The following is a 22834-nucleotide window of genomic DNA, read 5'->3' as shown; positions in this document are numbered from 1 at the left end:
GCAGCGTCCGTGTGGGACTTGCGGAAATGTGCGCAGAGCCGGCGCGCCTTTACGAGCAGGTCTGACAAGCGTGGGTAGCTTTTCAGAAACCGCTGAACCACCAAATTAAAGACGTGGGCCAGGCATGGCACGTGCGTGAGGCTGCCGAGCTGCCGAGTCGCCACCAGGTTACGGCCGTTGTCGCACACGACCATGCCCGGTTGGAGGCTCAGCGGCGCAAGCCAGCGGTCGGTCTGCTGTGTCAGACCCTGCAGCAGTTCGTGGGCCGTGTGCCTCTTATCTCCTAAGCTGAGTAGTTTCAGCACGGCCTGTTGACGCTTGCCCACCGCTGTGCTGCCACACCGCGCGACACCGACTGCTGGCGACATGCTGCTGCTAACACATCTTGATTGCGAGACAGAGGTTGCGGAGGAGGAGGAGGAGGAGGGTGCTTTAGTGGAGGAAGCATACACCTCCGCAGATACCACCACCGAGCTGTGGCCCGCAATTCTGGGGGTGGGTAGGACGTGAGCGGTCCCAGGCTCTGACTCTGTCCCAGCCTCCACTAAATTCACCCAATGTGCCGTCAGGGAGATGTAGTGGCCCTGCCCGCCTGTGCTTGTCCACGTGTCCGTTGTTAAGTGGACCTTGCCACTAACCGCGTTGGTGAGGGCGCGTACAATGTTGCGGGAGACGTGGTCGTGCAGGGCTGGGACGGCACATCGGGAAAAGTAGTGGCGACTGGGAACTGAGTAGCGCGGGGCCGCCGCCTCCATGATACTTTTGAAGGACTCCGTTTCCACAACCCTATACGGCAGCATCTCAAGGCTGATGAATTTTGCTATGCGGACGGTTAACGTTTGAGCGTGCGGGTGCGTGGCGGCGTACTTGCACTTGCGCTCCAACAGTTGCGCAAGCGACGGCTGGACGGTGCGCTGAACTACACTGGTGGATGGGGCCGAGGACAGCGGAGGTGAGGGTGTGGGTGCAGGCCATGAGGCGATAGTGCCCGTGTCCTGAGAGGGGGGTTGGATCTCAGTGGCAGGTTGGGGCACAGGGGGAGAGGCAGGGGTGCAAACCGGAGGCGGTGAACGGCCTTCGTCCCACCTTGTGGGGTGCTTGGCCATCATATGTCTGCGCATGCTGGTGGTGGTGAGGCTGTTGGTGTTGGCTCCCCGGCTGAGCTTTGCGCGACAAAGGTTGCACACCACTGTTCGTCGGTCGTCAGGCGTCTCTGTGAAAAACTGCCAGACCTTAGAGCACCTCGGCCTCTGCAGGGTGGCATGGCGCGAGGGGGCGCTTTGGGAAACAGTTGGTGGATTATTCGGTCTGGCCCTGCCTCTACCCCTGGCCACCGCTCTGCCTCTTGCAACCTGCCCTGCTACTGCCCGTGCCTCCCCCTCTGAAGACCTGTCCTGTGTAGGTGTTGCACACCAGGTGCGGTCAGTCACCTCATCGTCCTGCTGCTCTTCCTCCGAATCCTCTGTGCGCTGCTCCCTCGGACTTACTGCCCTTACTACTACCTCACTGCAAGACAACTGTGTCTCATCGTCATCGTCCTCCTCACACACAGAAAGTTCTTGAGACAGTTGGCGGAAGTCCCCAGCCTCTTCCCCCGGACCCCGGGAACTTTCGAATGGTTGGGCATCAGTAACGATAAACTCCTCTGGTGGGAGAGGAACCACTGCTGCCCAATCTGAGCAGGGGCCCGAGGACAGTTCCTGGGAGTGTTCCTGCTCCTGAGCATGTGTCATTGTAGTGGAGTGAGGAGGCTGGGAGGAAGGAGGAGCAGCAGAAAGAGGATTCGGATTTGCAGCAGTGGACGGCGCAAAACTGTGGGTGGACGATAGGTTGCTCGAAGCACTTTCTGCCATCCACGACAGGACCTGCTCACACTGCTCATTTTCTAATAACCGTCTCCCGCGTGGACCCATGAATTGTGCAATGACTGTCGGGACGCCAGAAACGTGCCTGTCTACTAATCGCGCAGCAGACGGCTGCGATACACCTAGAACAGGAGTTCGGCCTGTGCCCACACCCTGACTTGGCCCTCCGCGTCCTCGGCCACGTCCTCTAGGCCTACCCCTACCCCTCAGCATGCTGTATTACCAGTGATTTGATTTCACAGGCAGGAAATAAATTGGCGCAAGACTGCAGGCCAAATATAATTTTTTCCCTTTTTTGAAAACAAAACGCCCCACTGCCTCTAGTGAATGAATAATCTAAGTTTAATAACTGTGCTGTGGCCCTGCTAATGTGTCACAGAACTTGAGAGTAGCAGAGTTATTAACTCTGGCAGAGCAGGTATTTTTTTCCCAATTAAGGAAAGCAAATGGCAAAGCCAGCAGTAAACCGTAGCTGGGTGCGTCTGATTTTTTAACGTTGTACACACAGCTCACACGTGTCCACAGCCCTTAGGACCGACAGAGGCAGGACAAATAGATTTCTTTTCCCTTTTTTTACACCAAAAGGACCCACTGCGTATATTCAATGAATAATAACTGTGTTGTGGCCCTGCCTACACAATTCTTTCCCTGTAGTATCAATGGAGGGTGCAATGCTCTGCAGAGGCGATTTTGAGAAAAAAAATGCAGCACAGCTAACAGCAGCCAGCACAGTACTGCACACGGTTAAATATGGCCCTAGAAAGGACCGTTGAGGTTCTTGAAGGCTACACTCACTCCTAACACTCTCCCTGCCTATCCAACACTTCTGTCCCTAATGCCGGGTGCAACGCTCTGCAGAGGCGATTTTGAGAAAAGAAAAAAAAAGTCACTGCTAACAGCAGCCAACACACAGGTATTACTGGCCCTAATAAGGACCTTTGGGGTTCTTGAAGCCTACACTAACTGCTATTTCTCTCCCTACAGCAGCTCCAGGACCAGCAGCACTGTCCCTCATCTAACTCACAAGGCATCTGAGGCGAGCCGCGGGAGGGGCCGACTTTTATATTCGGGTGACATCTGATCTTCCCAGCCACTCACAGCAGGGGGGTGGTATAGGGCTTGAACGTCACAGGGGGAAGTTGTAATGCCTTCCCTGTCTTTCAATTGGCCAGAAAAGCGCGCTAACGTCTCAGGGAAGGAAGTGAAAGTAACCCGAATACCGCATGGTGTTCGTTACGAATAACGAACATCCCGAACACCCTAATATTCGCACGAATATCAAGCTCGGACGAATACGTTCGCTCATCTCTAATTTTGACGCAAATTATTTTGCGCATAGAATTCAAAAATGGAGTTGGGACCCATTAGCTTTTCCTATTTATGACATAGTCAATGCTTGTGCCAAATTTCACGTTTCTATGACATTGAAAAGTGAGAAAATTACATTCCGTACGTAAAATTTGGACGCTAATTCTTTTGCGCATAGAATTGAATAATCGAGTTGGGACCCATTAGCTTTTCCTATTTATGACATAATCAATGCCCGTGCCAAATTTTAATTTTCTATGGCATTGGGAAGTGACAGATTTAGATTATGTACGTAAAATTTCGACGCCAATTCTTTTGCGCTAGAATTGAATAATCGAGTTGGGACCCAATTACTTTTCCTATTTTGGAGATAATCCATGCTTGTGCCAAATTTCATGTTTCTACGACATCGGGAAGTTGAAGAACTTTTGGCGAGTCAGTGAGTCAGTCAGTGAGTCAGTCAGTGAGTCAGTCAGTGAGTCAGTCAGTGAGTCAGTCAGTGAGGGCTTTCGTCTTTATATATATATATGACATCAGGAAGTGAGAGAATTAGATTACGTACATAAAATTTGGACACTAATTCTTTTGCGCTTAGAATTGAATAATCGAGTTGGGACCCATTAACTTTTCATATTTATGACATAATCAATGCTCGTGCCAAATTTCATGTTTCTATGACATCAGGAAGTGAGAGATTTAGATTATGTACGTAAAATTTGGACGCTAATTATTTTGCGCATAGAATTGAATAATGGAGTTGGGACGCATTAGCTTTTCCTATTTATGACATAATCAATGCTCATGCCAAATTTCACGTTTCTATGACGCCGGAAAGTGAGAAAATTACATTCCGCACGTAAAATTTCGACGCCAATTCTTTTACGCTAGAATTGAATAATCGAGTTGGGTCCTATGAACTTTTCCTATTTATGACATAATCAATGCTCATGCCAAATTTCACGTTTCTATGACACCGGAAAGTGAGAAAATTACATTCCGTACATAAAATTTGGATGCTAATTCTTTTATGCATAGAATTGAATAATCGAGTTGGGACCCATTATTTTTTCATATTTATGACACAATCAATGCTCTTGCCAAATTTCATGTTTCTATGACATTGGGAAGTGAGAGATTTAGATTATGTACGTAAAATTTGGACGCTAAATCTTTTGTGCATAGAATTCAATAATCGAGTTGGGACCCATTAGCTTTTCCTATTTATGACATAATCAATGCTCGTGCCAAATTTCCCGTTTCTATGACGCCGGAAAGTGAGGAAATTACATTCCGCACGTAAAATTTGGACGCTAATTCTTTTGCGCATAGAATTGAATAATAAAGTTGGGACCCATTAGCTTTCCTATTTATGACATAATCAATGCTCGTGCCAAATTTCCCGTTTCTATAACACCGGAAAGTGAAATAATGACATTCCGCACGTAAAATTTCGACGCCAATTCTTTTACGCTAGAATTGAATAATCGAGTTGGGTCCTATGAACTTTTCCTATTTATGACATAATCAATGCTCGTGCCAAATTTCACGTTTCTATGACACCGGAAAGTGAGAAAATTACATTCCGCACAGAAAATTTGGACGCTAATTCTTTTGCGCATAGAATTGAATAATGAAGTTGGGACTCATTAGCTTTTCCTATTTATGACATAATGAATGCTCGTGCCAAATTTCCCGTTTCTATGACATCGGAAAGTGAGAAAATTACATTCCGTACGTAAAATTTGGATGCTAATTCTTTTGCGCATAGAATTGAATAATCGAGTTGGGACCCATTAACTTTTCCTATTTATGACATAATCAATGCTCGTGCCAAATTTCACGTCTCTATGACACCGGAAAGTGAAAAAATTACATTCCGCACATAAAATTTCGACGCCAATTCTTTTACGCTAGAATTGAATAATCGAGTTGGGACCTATGAACTTTTCCTATTTATGACATAATCAATGCTCGTGCCAAATTTCACGTTTCTATGACACCGGAAAGTGAGAAAATTAGATTCTGTCCGTAAAATTTGGACGCTAATTCTTTTGCACATAGAATTGAAAAATCGAGTTGGGACCCATTACTTTTTCATATTTATGACATAATCAATGCTCGTGCCAAATTTCATGTTTCGATTACATTGGAAAGTCAGAAAATTACATTCCGCACGTAAAATTTGTACGCTAATTCTTTTGCACATAGAATTGAATAATGGAGTTGGGACCCATTAGCTTTTCCTATTTATGACATAATCAATGCTCGTGCCAAATTTCCCGCTTCTATGACACCGGAAAGTGAGAAAATTACATTCCGTACGTAAAATTTGGACGCTAATTCTTTTGCACATAGAATTGAATAATGGAGTTGGGACCCATTAGCTTTTCCTATTTATGACATAATCAATGCTCGTGCCAAATTTCCCGTTTCTGTGACACCGGAAAGTGAGAAAATTACATTCCGCACGTAAAAGTTGGACGCTAATTCTTTTGCGCATAGAATTGAATAATGGAGTTGGGACCCATTAGCTTTTCCTATTTATGACATAGAAACGGGAAATTTGGCACGAGCATTGATTATGTCATAAATAGGAACAGCTAATGGGTCCCAACTCGATTATTCAATTCTATGCACAAAAGATTTAGCGTCCAAATTTTACGTACATAATCTAAATCTCTCACTTCCCAATGTCATAGAAACATGAAATTTGGCAAGAGCATTGATTATGTCATAAATAGGAAAAGCTAATGGGTCCCAACTCGATTATTCAATTCTATGCGCAAAAGAATTAGCATTCAAATTTTACGTACGGAATGTAATTTTCTCACTTTCCGGTGTCATAGAAACGTGAAATTTGGCACGAGCATTGATTATATCATAAATAGAAAAAGTTCATAGGTCCCAACTCGATTATTCAATTCTAGCGTAAAAGAATTGGTGTCGAAATTTTACGTGCGGAATGTCATTATTTCACTTTCCGGTGTCATAGAAAAGGGAAATTTGGCACGAGCATTGTTTATGACACCGGAAAGTGAAATAATGACATTCCGCACGTAAAATGTCGACGCCAATTCTTCTACGCTAGAATTTAATATTCGAGTTGGGACCTATGAACTTTTCCTATTTATGACATAATCAATGCTCGTGCCAAATTTCCTGTTTCTATGACACCAGAAAGTGAGAAAATTAGATTCTGTACGTAAAATTTGGACGCTAATTCTTCTGCGCATAGAATTGAATAATGGAGTTGGGACCCATTAGCTTTTACTATTTATGACATAAATCAATACTCGTGCCAAATTTCCTGTTTCTATGACACCGGAAAGTGAAGAAATTACATTACGCACGTAAAATTTGGACGCTAATTCTATTGCGCATAGAATTGAATAATCAAGTTGGGACCCATTAGCTTTTCCTACTCATGACATAATCAATGCTCGTGCCAAATTTCACGTTTCTATGACACCAGAAAGTGAGAAAATTACATTCTGTACGTAAAATTTGGACGCTAATTCTTTTGCGCATAGAATTGAATAATGGAGTTGGGACCCATACACTTTTCCTATTTATGACATAATCAATGCTTGTGCCAAATTTCACGTTTCTATGACTCCGGAAAGTGAGAAAATTACATTCCGCACGTAAAATTTGGACGTTAATTCTTTTGCGCATAGAATTGAATAATCGAGTTGGGACCCATTAACTTTTCCTATTTATGACATAATCAATGCTTTTGCCAAATTTCCCGTTTCTATGACATTGAGGAGTGAGAGATTTAGATTACGTACGTTAAATTTCGATGCCAATTCTTTTGCGCTAGAATTGAATAATCGAGTTGGGACCCAATTACTTTTCCTATTTTGGAGATAATCTATGCTTCTGCCAAATTTCATGTTTCTACGACATCGGGAAGTTGGAGAACTTTTTGCGAGTCAGTGAGTGAGTGAGTGAGTGAGTGCTTTCGGCTTTATATATATAGATGAGCGAGTGCACTCTTCCGAGCTTGATGCTCGTTCGAGTATTAGGGTGTTCGAGATGCTTGTTTCTCGAGGCGAGCACCACGCGGCACTCGACTCCATTACATTTCCTTCCCTGAGAAATTTGTGCCCTTTTCTGGTTAATAGAAACACAGGGAAGCCATTAAAACTTCCTCTTGTGACGTTCCAGCCCTATCCTACCCCCCTGCAGTGAGTAGCTGGCGAGATCAAGTGACCCACGAGTATTTAAATCTGCCCCGCCTGCGGCTCGCCACAGACACACTCTAAGGCCTCGGTCACACGGGCGATTTTCCGCGCGATCTGCGCATGCGACGTGCGATTTTATAAAACCATTGCTTTGCAATGGTATCGGACACATGAGCGCTTTTTATGTGCTCGTCCGATAAATTATAGAACAGAAATCGCAGATCGCACCTATCTGCGATCTGCGATTCCTGTTCTCTTCTCTATATGTGCTCAATGGGGCTGGCGGCAGCGCCAACCACATTGAGAACATATACTAGAGAAATCATTCTCCTCTGCCACAGCTGTAACAGCTGTGGCAGAGCAGAATGATGTTTGCCCATTGAATTCAATGGAGCCGGAAATATAGCCGGCTCCATTGAAAGCAATGGGCTGCAGGCGATCTCAGGATGAATTTTCGGGAAGGGCTTAAAAATATAAGCCCTTCCCTGAAATTCATCCAGAAATGTGTAAAAAGTAAAAAAAAAAATATACTCACCTTGTCCCGGCAGACAGAGTTCAGCCGCGGCCGGCAGTTCTCCTGAACTGCTCTGAGTAGTATTCAGCAGCCGGGGATTTGAAATCCCCGCCTGCTGAATGAGCTGCCTCTGATTGGTCACAGCGCTGCACTGCTCCGGCCCGTTTCTAATGAAACGCGGCTAGGAGCAGATTTTTCGGGCGATTTTTCGGCCCCGGTCACGCGATTTGGGATGCGCATCCGTCATATGATCCGCAAATCGCGGGAAAAAACGCCCGTGTGACCGAGGCCGAAGAGAGATCAGGGAACGTGCTGCTGCTGCTGCTATAGGGACAGTGTTAGCGTCTTCAAGAACCACAACAGTCCTTCTTAGGGCCACAGCTCACCTAGTGCATTACTGTTGTGGCTGCTGTGAGCAGTTTTGCACAATTTTTTTTTTTTATGTATATCGGGCGTGCAGGCTGTAGCGTTCTCAGGCTGCAGTCTGTACTTGAGTATAGGGGCAGTATTGGTCAGGCAGGGACAGTGGTAGTGTAGAATCCTGTCTACAAGAACCCCAACGGTTCTTCTTAGGGCAACCTGTGACCATGTGCATTTAACTCCGTGGTTGCTGGGAGTTGTAGTACCTCTGTATTGCACAGCAGAGCCTGCGTGCAGCCTTCATTTAAACATATTTCTGTCCGCACTTTGCGTTGCCTCACTGCAGTCTGCCTCTAAGTGTACGCCAAGAAACCACACATTTTCTACAACGCTCTGTGTTATACGTGTGCTGTCTCAGAAGTTCACAGTCTGCCCGACGCCCATAGATTGAAAGTGCAATACACACTGCATAGCCTCAGCCTGCATTGCATAGTAAAATAAGGAGATTTAAAAAATTATTCCTTTTTAACGGCTACCGGAGACCCAGTGCATTTGCCTGCGTGGCATGTGGGACTTCACGCCCATCCAAACTGCATAGTTCACAGCAAGGCCTATGTGCAGCCTTCCTTATAATTTATCTTTGGCTTCATTTAGCGTTATATTACCACTGGCAACCACCAACTGCGCGGCAATAATTCACTCCATGAAAATGACACATTCTGAGGAGCAGGCAGACTCCCAGGAACTGTTCTCGGGCCCCTACCCAGATTGGGCAAAAATGGTTCCTCACCCACCGGAGGAGTTTGTCGTGACCGATGTCCAACCTTTGGAAAGTTCCCGGGGTTCGGGGGATGAGGCTGGGGACTTCCGGCAACTGTCTCAAGAGCTTTCAGTGGGTGAGGAGGACGATGACGATGAGACACAGTTGTCTATCAGTGAGGTAGTAGGGAGGGCAGTACGTCCGAGGGAGGAGCGCACAGAGGATTTGGAGGAATCACCGCTGGACGATGAGGTGACTGACCCCACCTGGTGTGATAAGCCAACTGAGGACAGGTCTTCAGAGGGGGAGGCAATTGCAGCCGCAGAACAGGCTGGAAGAGGCAGTGGGGTGGCCAGGGGTAGAGGCAGGGCAGGAGCAAATAATCCACCAGCTGTTTCCCAAAGCACCCCCTCGTGCCAAGCCACCGTGCAGAGGCCAAGGTGCTCTAAGGTGTGGCAGTTTTTCACTGAGATGGCGGACGACCGACGAACAGTGGTGTGCAACCTTTGTCGCGCCAAGATCAGCCGGGGAGCCACCACCAGCAGCCTCACCACCACCATTATGCGCAGGCATATGATGGCCAAGCACCCCACAAGGTGGGACGAAGGTCGTTCACCGCCTCCAGCTTGCGCCACTGCCTCTCCCCCTGGGCCCCAACCTGCCACTGAGATCCAACCCACCTTTCACGACACAGGCACGACCGTCTCCTGGCCTGGACTCACACCCTCACCTCCGCTGTCTCCGGCCCCATCCAGCAATGTCTCTCAGCGCAGCGTCCAGCTGTCGCTAAGAGAATCGTTGGAGGGAAAGCGCAAATACACCACCACGCACCTGCACGCTCAAGCTTTAAATGTCCACATAGCCAAATTGATCAGCCTGGAGATGCTCCCCTACAGGCTGGTGGAAACTGAGGCGTTCAAAAGTATGATGGCGGTGGCAGCCCCGCGCTACTCTGTCCCCAGTTGCCACTATTTTTCACGGTGTGCCGTCCCAGCCCTGCACGACCACGTCTCACGCAACATCGTACGCGTCCTCACCAACTCGGTTGCGGGCCCAAGATCGGTGCTGGTATCTGCGGCGGTGTATGCCACCTCCACTAAACCTTCCTTCTCCTCCTCCTCCTCCTCCAACGCAACCTCTACCTCGCAATCAAGACTTGTCAGCAGCAGCACATCACCAGCAGTTGGTGTCGCGCGGCGCGGCAGCACAGCGGTGGGCAAGCGTCAGCAGGCTGTGCTGAAACTACTCAGCTTAGGAGAGAAGAGGCACACAGCCCACGAACTGTTGCATGGTCTGACAGAGCAGACCGGCCGCTGGCTTTCGCCACTGAGCCTCCAACTGGGCATGGTCGTGTGTGACAACGGCCGTAACCTGGTGGCGGCTCTGCAGCTCGGCAGCCTCACGCACGTGCCATGCCTGGCCCACGTCTTTAATTTGGTGGTTCAGCGGTTTCTGAAAGGCTACCCACACTTCTCAGACCTCCTCGGCAAGGTGCGCCGGGTCAGCGCACATTTCCGCAAGTCCAACACGGACGCTGCCACCCTGCAACATTGGTTTAATCTGCCAGTGCACCGACTGCTTTGCGACGTGCCCACGTGGTGGAAATCTACGCTTCACATGTTGTCCCGGCTGTATGAGCAGCGTAGAGCTATAGTAGAATACCAACTCCAACATGGGCAGCGAAGTGGCAGTCAGCCTCCTCAATTCTTTACAGAGGAGTGGGCCTGGATGGCAGATATCTGCCAGGTCCTTGGAAACTTTGAGGAGTCCACCCTGATGGTGAGCGGCGATGCTGCAATCATTAACGTCACCATTCCCCTGCTATGCCTGTTGAGAAGTTCCCTGCAAAGCATAAAGGCTGATGCTTTGCGGGCAGAAATGGAGGCGGGGGAAGACAGTATGTCGCTGGATAGTCAGAGCACCCTCATGTCTATATCTCAGCGCATGGAGGAGGAGGGGGAGCAGCCTGAGGAGGAAGAGATAGCTGGGCCGACTGCAGAGGGTACCCATGCTGCTTGCCTCTCATCCATTCAGCGTGTATGGCCTGAGGAGGAGGAGGAGGAGGAGAATACTCAAAGTGATCTTCCTAGTGAGGACAGCCATATGTTGCGTACAGGTACCCTGGCACACATGGCTGACTTTATGTTAGCATGCCTTTCTTGAGACCCTCGTGTTAGACGCATTCTGGCCACTACGGATTACTGGGTGTACACACTGCTTGACCCACGGTATAAGGAGAACCTTTCCACTCTCATTCCCGAAGAGGAAAGGGGTTTGAAAGGGATGCAATACCACATGGCCCTGGTGGACAAACTGATGGTAAACTTCCCATCTGACAGCGCTAGTGGCAGAAGGTGCAGTTCCGAGGGCAACGTAGAAGGGGAGAAGCGGAGATCAGGCAGCATGTTCAGCGCATGCAGGGGAACACTCTCCAAGGCCTTTGCCAGCTTTATGGCTCCCCAGCAAGACTGTCTCTCACCTCCCCAGTCCAGGCTGAGTCGGGGGGAGCACTGTAAGAAGATGGTGAGGGAGTACGCAGCCGATCGTACCACCGTCCTCCGTGACGCCTCTGCTCCGTACAACTACTGGGTGTCAAAGCTGGACACATGGCCCGAACTCGTGCTGTATGCCCTGGAGGTGTTGGCGTGCCATGCAGCTAGTGTCTTGTCAGAGAGGGTGTTTAGTGCAGCTGGGGGAATCATCACGGACAAGCGTACCAGCCTGTCAACTGACAGCGCCGACAGGCTTACACTCATAAAGATGAACAAAGCCTGGATTTCCCCAGACTTATCTTCTCCACCAGCGGACAGCAGCGCTACCTAAAGAACTTTGTCAATCTCTGTATGGTATTCGTCCTCCTCCTCCGGCTCCTCCTCCTGAAACCTCTCGTAATCACCGCGAATGGGCAATTTTTCTGTGGGCCAAAAGGCTCATATAACTTTTCTAAATAATATTTATCTGTTTCAATTCTCATTAAAGCATTGAAACTTCCACCTGAACCAATTGTTTTTTAGACTGGGCTGCCTCCAGGCCTAGTTAGAAATTAAGCCACAGTACGCTAAGCGATTAATGGGTTTCACCTGCCCTCTGGGTTGGGCATGGACAATTTTTCTTGGGTACATTTGTACTGTCGGTACAACAATTTTTCGGGCCCTCGCCTACAATGTAATCCAAGTAATTGTTGTGGGCTTCGCCTGCACTCATGGTACACCACTGTGTCTGGGGTTGGCCTACACTTTTGCTACAGAAATGTAACTCTGTTCTGCCTACCTATACTTCTGCCACAGTAATGCTACAGGGGTCTGACTATACTTCAGCAACAGAAATGTTACTTCGGTCTGCCGATACTTCTGCTCCTGAAATGTTACCTTGGTTGGTGTATACTGTTACTACTGTAATTTTACTAATACTGGGCTCTGCCCAAAATGCTTCAACGGAAATGTTACTGGGGCAGGTCTATACTGCTATAACAGAAATGTAACTAATAGTGGGCTTTGCCCATACTGCTTCTACGTTACTGTTACTGGGGCCTGTCTATACTCCTACTACTGAAATCTTACCAATACTACGCTCTCCCTACACTACTGCCAAGGAAATGTGAATCTGCTGCTTTGTCCCTACTGCTTCTACGCTACTGTTGCTGGGGCCTGTCTATACTCCTACTACTGAATTCTTACCAATACTATGCTCTCCCTACACTGCTGCCAGGGAAATGTGAATCTGCTGCTTTGTCCCTACTGCTTCTACGTTACTGTTGCTGGGGCCTGTCTATACTCCTACTACTGAAATCTTACCAATACTATGCTCTCCCTACACTGCTGCTAAGGAAATGTGAATCTGCTGCTTTGTCCCTACTGCTTCTACGTTACTGTTGCTGGGCCCTGACTATACTCCCACCACTGAAATCTTACTAATACTATGCTCTCCCTACACTGCTGCCAGGGAAATGTGAATCTGCTGCTTTGTCCCTACTGCTTCTATGTTACTGTTGCTGGGGCCTGACTATACTCCTACTACTGAAATCTTACCAATACTATGCTCTCCCTACACTGCTGCCAGGGAAATGTGAATCTGCTGCTTTGTCCCTACTGCTTCTACGTTACTGTTGCTGGGGTCTGTCTATACTGATACTACTGAAATGTTACTGGGGGTCTGTGTATACTGCTGCAAATGAAATGTTAGTGGGGTCTGTCCTCACTGCTGCCAATGAAATGTTACAGGGGTTTGTGCATACTCTTACCGCTAAAATGTTACTAATTCTCGGCTCTGCCTATACTGCTGCTACTGCAATGTTACAGGGTAGTGGAAACGGAGCCTTCTCAAAGACATGATGGTGGCGAGGCCACGCTACTAGGTTCCACAGGCGCAACAACTTTTCAGCGACGTGGTCACTGGGAAGGTGCATATAACCAAGGACACGGGGACAGGACATGTACTGCCTCAAATACTTTCCCGTCCTCCTCCTCCAACAATGAAAACATTCTTGGCCGAAGCCCACCTGCATTTAATCTGATGTTAACTCTGCTGTCCAGGGCACTGCAATGGGATATATTTATGTACCGCCGGTGGCTTCCTGGGACCCACCCATGCTGTCGGTCCACACGGAGTTGTAACTGCATGTGTCTACTTATAAAGAACCCCAGTCTGACTGGGGCTGGCAGTGTGGATTGAGCTATGCGACACCTTGACAGAATGAATAGTGTGTGGCACATGGATTCCCCATTGCTGTGCCCACGTTTGCAGCTCCTGACGGAGGTGGCACAGGATTGGATGTCTCATTGCTTCTGTACAGCATTGTGGACTATCACCCCGCCCCTTTTAGGGAGGGTCGCTGCCTGGCCCTGCCAACTCTCTGCAGTGTGTGCCTCCGGTTCCTCCTCATGGCTGACGCACTTATAAATAGACATGAGGGTAGTCTGGCTGTGAGGCCAGCGTGTGGCATGAGGGCAGCTGAGGGCTGCGCAGGGACACTTTAGTGTCCGCTGTGGACACTGGGTCGTGCGGGGGGGGGGGGGGGAAGGGGGTTGGGCAGCATGTAAATCAGGAGAAGAGGCAGGGGTGTGTCCCGCAGGCAGTGCTTGTGCTTAGTTGGAGGTAGTGTGGTGCTTAGCTAAGGTGTGGCTTACTAATGAGGGTTTGTCCAAAGTAAAAATTGTTAGGGGGGGAGGGGTGGGGGCACTCTTGCCGCTATTGTAACTGAATAGTATAGTGGGACCTGGGAACCTGAAATGCAGCCCAGCATGTTGCCTCTCGCCTGCCCTATCTGTTTCTGTGTTGTTTCCATCACTTTCTTGGGTTTTGCAGATTTTCACCAATGAAAACTTTAGCGGAGCATGGCTAATATACAAAAATGCTCGAGTCACCCATTGACTTCAATGGGGTTCGTTACTCGAAACGAACCCTCGAGCAACGCGGAAAGTTCGACTCGAGCAACGAGCACCCGAGCATTTTGGTGCTCACTCATCTCTAATTCTTATACATTATTTGTGTCATTGTTCAGCACCATTGCCGCCACTGTTGGGAGAGATTGCAGAGCCACCCGTGAAAACCATCTTGAAATCCCTGTGGTCTCCCCCACTTTGGCCCGCTCTGCTTGGCCGTTGCACTGCAATACCCTTTTCTTTTGCAGTACCTTTTTATTTGGAACCATGTACTTGTTTAGTTTGTATTGGCTGAACTTAGAGCTCAGAGCTACTTTTTCCTGTTATACATTTACATATAATAAATTCCATATTTGAAGTAATGACACTTGTTGTGATGGAAGAATGCAATACATGAAAAAAATTGTATCAATATATACGTATATAAACAAAATGTGGCTTAGTATATTGCACTAAAGTAAACTATTGTCTTTTATGCAGGACATCAAAATACGATTGTGTGTTTTCATATGCGGTTGCATTCTAAACAGCCACATATTTTTAAAATATAGAAGAAAGCTTCTTTCAAAGTGAGTGCTGGCTGCGGCTTCAAACACTTCTTCATTCACCTTACATTAATATGTAGAATGTTTTTTTTATTCTAACTAACATAATAAATGTTGCTGTCAGCTTAGATAACAGCCCATGCTGGATAGGATAACAATATCTCTCGCCAGAGTAAATGCAATCTTAACTCTAGTTTATTAATATTTTATCACTGACATGGAACAAAATTTCCATACCTGAAAAAACTCTTCAACTAAATACTGCCATCTGCTGTAGTTTCTCTATCAGTTTAGACCTTAGGTGAGATTGCAATATTGTTTGAGCATTACATACTTGTCAGTGGATACCTCCAATCTGTCAGCGATTTAGGGGGTCAGTCTGTGAGGGCAACTAGCAGACCCTTTACTGAGAACTAGCATTGGGAAAAACATGAATCCAATGGTATGTGCATTAATTCAGAATCAGGAGTCATACCGTGGCTATGGCTGCCTCTGGTCAAAAGTGCAAAAACTCATAACAAAGTACAGAGCTGATAGTAAGCAGCAGCTCCCACTGTGGCAGATTTGGTTTATCTGAGTACTACAAAGCAGTTGCATGAGTAAGTACATTTTTTGTCTGTAGCAACTGCTGTAAGGCTACATCCACATATGGTGGAATTTCCGCAGCAGATTTTGGTATGGAATCACATAAAAATAGGTATGAAAATCTATTCGTTTAAAGCTCCTTTTGCACAGGATGACTTATCAGCCACAGATGGCCAACAGGTCGTCCCAGCGATATTCGTTCCTGTCCTTTTACCCAGGAAAGATCATCACTAAGTGAATGGATGTGGAGAGGGCTGGAGAGCATTCCAGACACCTCGATGCATAGCAAACTGGCAGTTGTTTATAAGTGAATGACTGCCTGTTTACAAGGACCGATCTGTCATTCCGTTTTCTGCATGCAGAAACTGAAAGACGAATAAGAAGCTAGTTACTTCTCTTTCGTCATTCTGTCGGGCCATGCATTTACAATGATCAAGAATCATTCAGATTCTCACTGGAACATGGGAATCCGAATGATTAGCCCATGTAAAAGGCCAGTAAAAAAAACCTTTTGTTCTTAAATGTCATGGATGTGATGTAAAAACTGACCAGTACTATACAGGAGTTTTAACACACACCACAAGTTCTCTTTCTTCACTGCTGGGATCTGCATACAAACAGATGGTTTGCTAGCACACTTTGGGGGGATAGTCATGGTAGAATAGTTAATTAGTATTAGAGATGTGCGAGCACCAAAATGCTCAGGTGCTTGTTACTCGAGTTGAACTTTTCGTAATGCTCGAACTTTTCGATTAACGAACCCCATTGAAGTCCATGGCAGACTCAAGCATTTTTCAAGGTGACCCATGCTCAGATTGTGTGAATCACCTGAAAACATCAGAAAGTCATGGAAACACCACAGACACGGATAGGGAATAGCAGGGGCGGAATGCATGGATGCATCTGAGGCTCCCAGGTCGCACTATTAAGCCAAGTTGTGGGCAAGAGCCTGGTGGTCATCCCCTAACTATGTGGTTGGGACAGACCATAATCAGCAAGGCACACGCGCTGGCATATCTTAGCTAAGCACCACACTAGGTGCAACGAAGGCCAATCACTGCCTGCGGGTGACACCACTGCCTCTTCTCCTGGGTTACATGCTGGCATTGCTGTCCAATCCCCCCCAGGATGCAGGAGGTTACCCCCTAGGTCTGCTAAGGCCCATTTGGTACCTGGTCCTGATCCAAGGTCTGGTCCGGATGATGAGGGTGTGTGCATTAGGGATACAAGTGTGAATGGGAATACTCCTGGTTCAGCCTGGGTTTCTGATGCTGTTAAGAGCTCAGAGACCCGGGCAGCTCTTGGCGCTCCTAATATGGGGGCACCTGCTGCACAAGCAGGTACTGTATCTATAGGTGGTCAGGAGGGGTTGCAGGTTCCTCCTTGTCTCCCGGCTCTAGGCAGGGCAATTTGCAGCAGCGCCTCCTGGGGGCTTTGCGGAGGGGGAGAGTTCAATTACAGTTGGAGGAAGAAAGGTGGACCTATCTCTCTGGATAGAGAGACATGGCTTAGGGGCCTTCCGAGAGCAAAGCGAGGAAACTGTATGGTCCCTACCGATACCCGGGCAGGACGTAGCTCGTAGGAATGTGGTCTGTCTTTGGTGGAGAGGCAATGATGCATGTCCCCCGAGGGGGAAGGTAGTGGAGCTTCTACTGAAGATGGGCTTCAGGGTGGTGACATCTTTGCCATGATCCATCCCTATGGCACGTCAGAGTTTGACATCAGTTTCGTTCGCTAGAGGGTCTTGTGGGGAACCTATGAGCTGATGAAAAATGAGCCCAGCTGGCAAGACTTTGGCATCCAGGTGGTATCTCGCCAGAATGAGGTCAAGAAGGTGACCATTTTGACCCCTAACGAGTCCCTTTCTTGCTATGACATTATGACATGGCTCAGTCGGTACGGTGAAGTGACATACATACCCAAGAAGAACAGGGATGAGCAAAGCATATTGTCCGGGGCCTGGGCGTTTATGGTCAAGCTAAAGCGTTCAGGGAACTCAGTGGCTCAAATACCATCTGCAGCCTTCCTCAATAGAGATTGTATCCTGGGCTTTTACCAGGGGCAGCTGAAACTCTGCCACAGGTGCGGCGACCCCTCACACTTGAGCGCCGATTGTAAGACCGTGAAGTGCGCTCCGTGTGGGGGTCTGGGTCATCTCGCTGCCTCTTGTGCGGAGATTAGGTGTAACCTGTGGGGTGACCTTGGTCACCCATTTAGCCACTGTCTGCGCTCCTTTGCCAATGCGGTCACAGCTTCTACGAATGTGACCTTCGGGGGAGAGGGGACCAGCAGACGTGAGGGGGCTCAAGTACTGGAAGGAGAAGACTGCTCACCTCCGGTTGGACAAATTGTGGGCAAGAGCCTGGTGCTTACCCCCCCTAACAATTTAGTTGGGCCAGACCATAATCAGCAAGGCACATGCGCTGGCACATCCTAGCTAGGTGGAACGAAGGCCAATCACCGCCTGCGGGTGACACCACTGCCTCTTCTCCTGTGTTACATGCTGGCATTGCTGTCCAATCCCCCCAGGATGCAGGCACGCTACTGCGTCCACAGCGTACTGAAATTTTTCCCAGCGCAGCATCCAGCTGTGCCCATTCCAGACAGGGTAAGGCGCACCCCCTAGCCTCCTTCGCCAGCAGGAGCTCCGCGACACCATAGGCCGGTCCTTCCGGCTCCTAACGTCCGATGGACTGATGCTGTCCACGCGCGGAGTGGCGTGCAAAAGAGGAGCGTCCCTCTCCTCTCATCCCAGGGGTTCGTGTCACCCCGACTTTGTCCAGGAGTACTGACGGAGAGCTGGTGGTCTTTGGCCTATTTTCTCAAGGCACTGAGAAGAACAGAGAACTGCCAGTGCCTCAAAAAGCTGCTTTGACGTGAAATATCCCAACTTGGTGAATTCTCATAAATTGAGACTTTCTCTGTCAACTCACATCGACCCTATTAGGGCTTAAAGGGGTTGTCTCGTGGCGAAAGCGAAAACATTTTTTTTTCACTTACCCTCGCATTCTGCCCTGTTAAAAAGAAAGCATAGGTTAGTTTTTAAAAAGCACATTGCACTTACCTGCATCAGCGTTCTGCAGCTTCTTCTATTCTTCTTTTAAAGATGGCGCCGCTGGTCTTCTCCCACGATGGACCGCGGGTCTTCTCCCATGGTGCACCGTGGATTTTCTTCTCCTTCCTTGCGTTCCATTGCCGATTCCAGCCTCCTGATTGGCTGGAATCGGCACACGTGACGGGGCGGAGCTACGATGACGACGCGGTGAGCAGTTCTCCGGCACGAGCGGCCCCATTCACCAGGCAGAAGACCGCACAGCGCAAGCGCTTCTAAAAAAGCAAGAAGCCAGCGAAATTAGACGGAGCCATGGAGACGGGGACGCCAGCGCAGGGAAGGTAAGTGAATAACTTCTGTATGGCTCATATTTAATGCACGATGTATATTACAAAGTGCATTAATATGGCCATACAGAAGTGTATAACCCCACTTGCTTTCGCGAGACAACCCCTTTAATTTGTCTGTCCATCTGACTTAGGCTAATTGTATCAAGGTAGAAATTGCCTCTGTCAGTGCACTAACTGGATACGAAGAAAACTGGGATAGCGTGTGGAATATATCACACCAAATTATAAATTATCAAACATCCTAGACTCACGTCAAACCAGCTTTTTGAGGCACTGGCAGTTCTCTGTTCTTTACTCTTCTACCCATACATTCCTTTAAACGGGATGATCATATGGTATGACAATTATACCAGAGACTAAAGAAGTAAAAGTCTGCCTCTGAACTCCCCTCTTTTATCACACTGTGACGTCTATGAACACATGTGTTTTTGTTTATTTGGGTCTTCTGTTGTGTTATCACGGCTTAGTGATTGTTTCTGGCCCAACGCTTTTTAACAGAATTTAAATAAAGCATTATTATTAGGGATGAGCGAACGTGTCCGTTACGGACACATCCGCACCCGGACACCGGCTTTGCCGAACACTGCAGTGTTCGCGCGTAAGTGTCCGGGTGCCGCCGGGGGGCGGGGAGATGCGCGGCGGCGCGGGCGGCAGTAGCGGGGAACAGGGGGGAGCCCTCTCTCTCTCCCTCTCCCCCCCACTCCCCGCCGCACCCCCCCCCGCGCTGCCACGGCGGCCCCCGAACTTTTTCGCCCGAACACTGAAGTGTTCGCAAAGTTCGGTGTTCGGGCGAAAAAGGGGCGGAGCCGAATGTGTTCGCTCATCTCTAATTATTATATTAGGGATCTTCTGTGAATTGCACCCCAAAATGGATACCCCTGTTTGTCCTGTGCTCAGAAACATACCCATTGTGGCCCTAATATTACGTCTGTATGCACAATAGGCCCAAAATGAAAGGAGCAACCGGAAGGAGCTTGAAGGAGATTTAGGCCCTATTGCACACTTGTAGAGCCCTTGAGTGACCAAAACGACGGAGAACCCCCACAAATGACCTCATTTTGAAAACTAGACTCCTTAACGAATTTATCTTGGGGTATGATGACTTTTTTGACTTCACAGTTTTTGAATGAATCTAAGCAAAGCAGAAGGAAAAAATTACGATTTTCATTTTTTTGGTAATTCTGTAATTTTAAAAACTGGTTTTTTTGTACAGCACATATATGAATAAAGACTTGCACCCCAAAATGGGTACCCTTGTTTATCCTCTGTTCAGAAACATACCCATTGTAGCCCCAATCTTCTTAGAGGACGCATGGATAGGCCTATAATGGAGGGAGCACCCGTTTAATTTCAGGGTGCAACTGAATAAATTCCAGGCCCCATTGCACGCTAGTAGAGACAATAAACTGCCAAAATAATAGAACGCCCCTCACAAGTTACCCAATTTTAAAATCAAGACCCCTTAGCTAATTTATCTAGGGGTATACTGAGCATTCTGACGCCACTTTTTTTTATTTTTTTTAATTATTAATGCGAGTGAAATATAAATGCAATTTCATTTTTTTCACCAAATTTTTCAATTTTAGGACCGTTCTCTTTGTTTCAAGCAGGAAAAACTGGAGAGACGCACAAATAAAAATAAAATTGACTGCCTAAAAAGACCCCCCCTACCCACACCCCCTTTTGGCGTTTCTTGTATATGAAATAAAATTAATAATGTAAAACGTTATGGTATGTTTCAAAGCAGGGGTAATTACAAAGGCTTGGGTGGGATGGACACATGGGGCAAAAAAATCATGTATCCCTCCTCATCCCTTGTTTTGTGCAGACGCGACACTTTTTTGGGGGTATTTTTTGCCCGCAATCTCAGGAATGGGACGCAGAAAATGGCGCTCTGTGAGCCTTCGCACCTCATCGAACTGTAATGCATCCTGGGGTGCGGCGGTCTCAAATAAAAGGTGCTCTACAAGCTCCTCCTGAAGCTAGAGGAAGCTCAGCGTGCCCCCGGATGATTTAAAAATGACGTGAGCATTATATGTAGCGATCTGTATTAGGTAGATCGCTACCTTCTTATACCAGGCTCTCGTTTTACGCTTGACAAGATATGGCTGTAGAGCCTGGTCGGACAAATCGACGCCCCCGCATAAATTTATTATAGTCTGTGACACAGACCGGTTTAGTTTTCTCCGCTGCAGCCCCCCTCTCCCTTACTGCAACGGAGATGTCTGCATGCATAGTGGACAGCATAAAAACGTCCTTTATGTCACGCCATTTTACGGAAAGCAAGGGGTCATAGGTTAAACGCTCCTCTGTCTACGCACCTGGAAACCAGGGGTTGTGGGAACCCTACCCTTTTTTTTGCAGACAGTTCCGCAGGCCCCTATATCTGCGGCGTGTAATGTTTTATAGAGGGGGATGCTGGTATAATAATTATCAGTATAAATTGGGTATCCTTTATTTAAAAATGGGCCCACGAGCTCCCACACAATTTTTCCGTTAACGCCAATATTTTCGGGACAGCTGGGGGGGGGGTTTAGTTGTCGATCCCTGCCCTCATTAGAAAGAAAAAAACCCCCACATATAACCTGTCGCACTCTCACAAATTTTATATAGCTTTACGCCATACTAACGCGTTTCGAAGGAATGAATTGGCAAAATGATAAACGTCCTTTAAAACTCATGAGCGACTTGTCCACAGCCAAATATTTTTTTTGGGTATAAATGTTTTTAAAGGCATCTTTTAGTAGCGATATAAGGGGCCTTAATTTGCACAGTCTATCATATGCCGGGTCATTTCTGGGGGGGATTTGGGCATTATAAGTGAAATGAAAAAAAACCCAGATATTTTCATATCTGCGTCGGAGCATTATTGATGCAAATACGGGTGTCGCATTAACGGCGCTCGTGGACGAATAGGACCGTATTGATGACTTTTTTACAAGGCCCATTAGCAGGACAAGTCCCCAAAAATTTTTTAAATCAGGGACATCTATGGCGGTCCACATTGCTGAATATACCGACGTGGGGTGCTCAGTAACGTATTGTTCAGTGTAGGTATTAGTGTGATGGACAATTATCTCCAGGACACCGTCGGTAATGAATAAATTAAAAAAGTTAAATGAGGTAAAATTTGCGACGTCCAGATTGACGCCTGGATTCGCTGTAAATTCTGGGATGCGGGGCAAAAATAAATTTGCGGAACTCCACACAGTGGCGGACCCCACGTTACTTTGCCCCAACTGCTTCCTCAACCTCCATGACGCTAGAGGCAGAGTCGTCACTCTCAAAAGAAACCTCCTCTTCCAACTCACTGTTGGCATCGCTACCAGAATTTGAAGCGAAGAGCAGCGCATACGCTTGCTCAGCGCTGTAGCGCATACGCTCCATTTTATTTAAAAAATTATTAATGGAGGTAGACAAACCCCCCCCCCACAAAAAAAAAGTGGACAGGGATATAATGGGGTAATTGGGGTATGAGGGACGGTGATGGCGGGGTGATGACGGGTAATAGCAGGGTTTTTTTTTCTGTTTATGACTTTCTATATGGCACACGTTTTTTCTCAGCTATCTTTCTCCTGTCACAAATCTCTATAAGTGACAGAAGAGAGATACGCCAGACTAATTGTGTGCCATATTTATTAAACAAATGACATGGGTGGCTGTGATAGGTGTATAACAGCCACCCATGTCAGCGGGGACCAATCACTTTGGTCCCTGCAAGTTACTATGCCAAATGCCACATTGGCTTTTGCTTCTACTGCACCTGCACCGCCATTTTTTCTGGCGCATGTGCAGATCAGGGTAATGCCCTGTATTTTAGGGGGTCTTTGGGGATCCTTAGGGGAGCATTTTCGTCTCCCCTCGTTACCCCTGTAACATTTCTGTAGCAAAATTGTAGGCGGACACCAGTAACATTTCTGTATCAAG

General features: G+C 47.5%; 1 protein-coding gene across 1 annotated transcript in view; it reads right to left on the bottom strand.

Annotated features, from left to right (window-relative positions):
* LOC136620168 (uncharacterized) overlaps window positions 1-22285 on the bottom strand; it is a 33345-nt gene extending 11060 nt beyond the window's left edge. The window contains exons 1-2 of the mRNA XM_066594877.1: window positions 22137-22285; window positions 18506-18519 (exon numbers count right to left, since the gene is read on the bottom strand). Coding sequence (XP_066450974.1) covers window positions 18506-18519; window positions 22137-22285 — 163 coding nt within the window. The remainder of the gene's footprint in view (window positions 1-18505; window positions 18520-22136) is intronic.
* Between the last annotated feature and the right edge of the window lie 549 nt (window positions 22286-22834).

The sequence above is a fragment of the Eleutherodactylus coqui genome, chromosome 3 (genome assembly GCF_035609145.1).
Source record: "Eleutherodactylus coqui strain aEleCoq1 chromosome 3, aEleCoq1.hap1, whole genome shotgun sequence".
Taxonomy (NCBI): Eukaryota; Metazoa; Chordata; class Amphibia; order Anura; family Eleutherodactylidae; genus Eleutherodactylus; species Eleutherodactylus coqui.
Note: the sequence above shows the minus strand (reverse complement) of the source record. Positions and strands in the feature narration are given on the sequence as shown.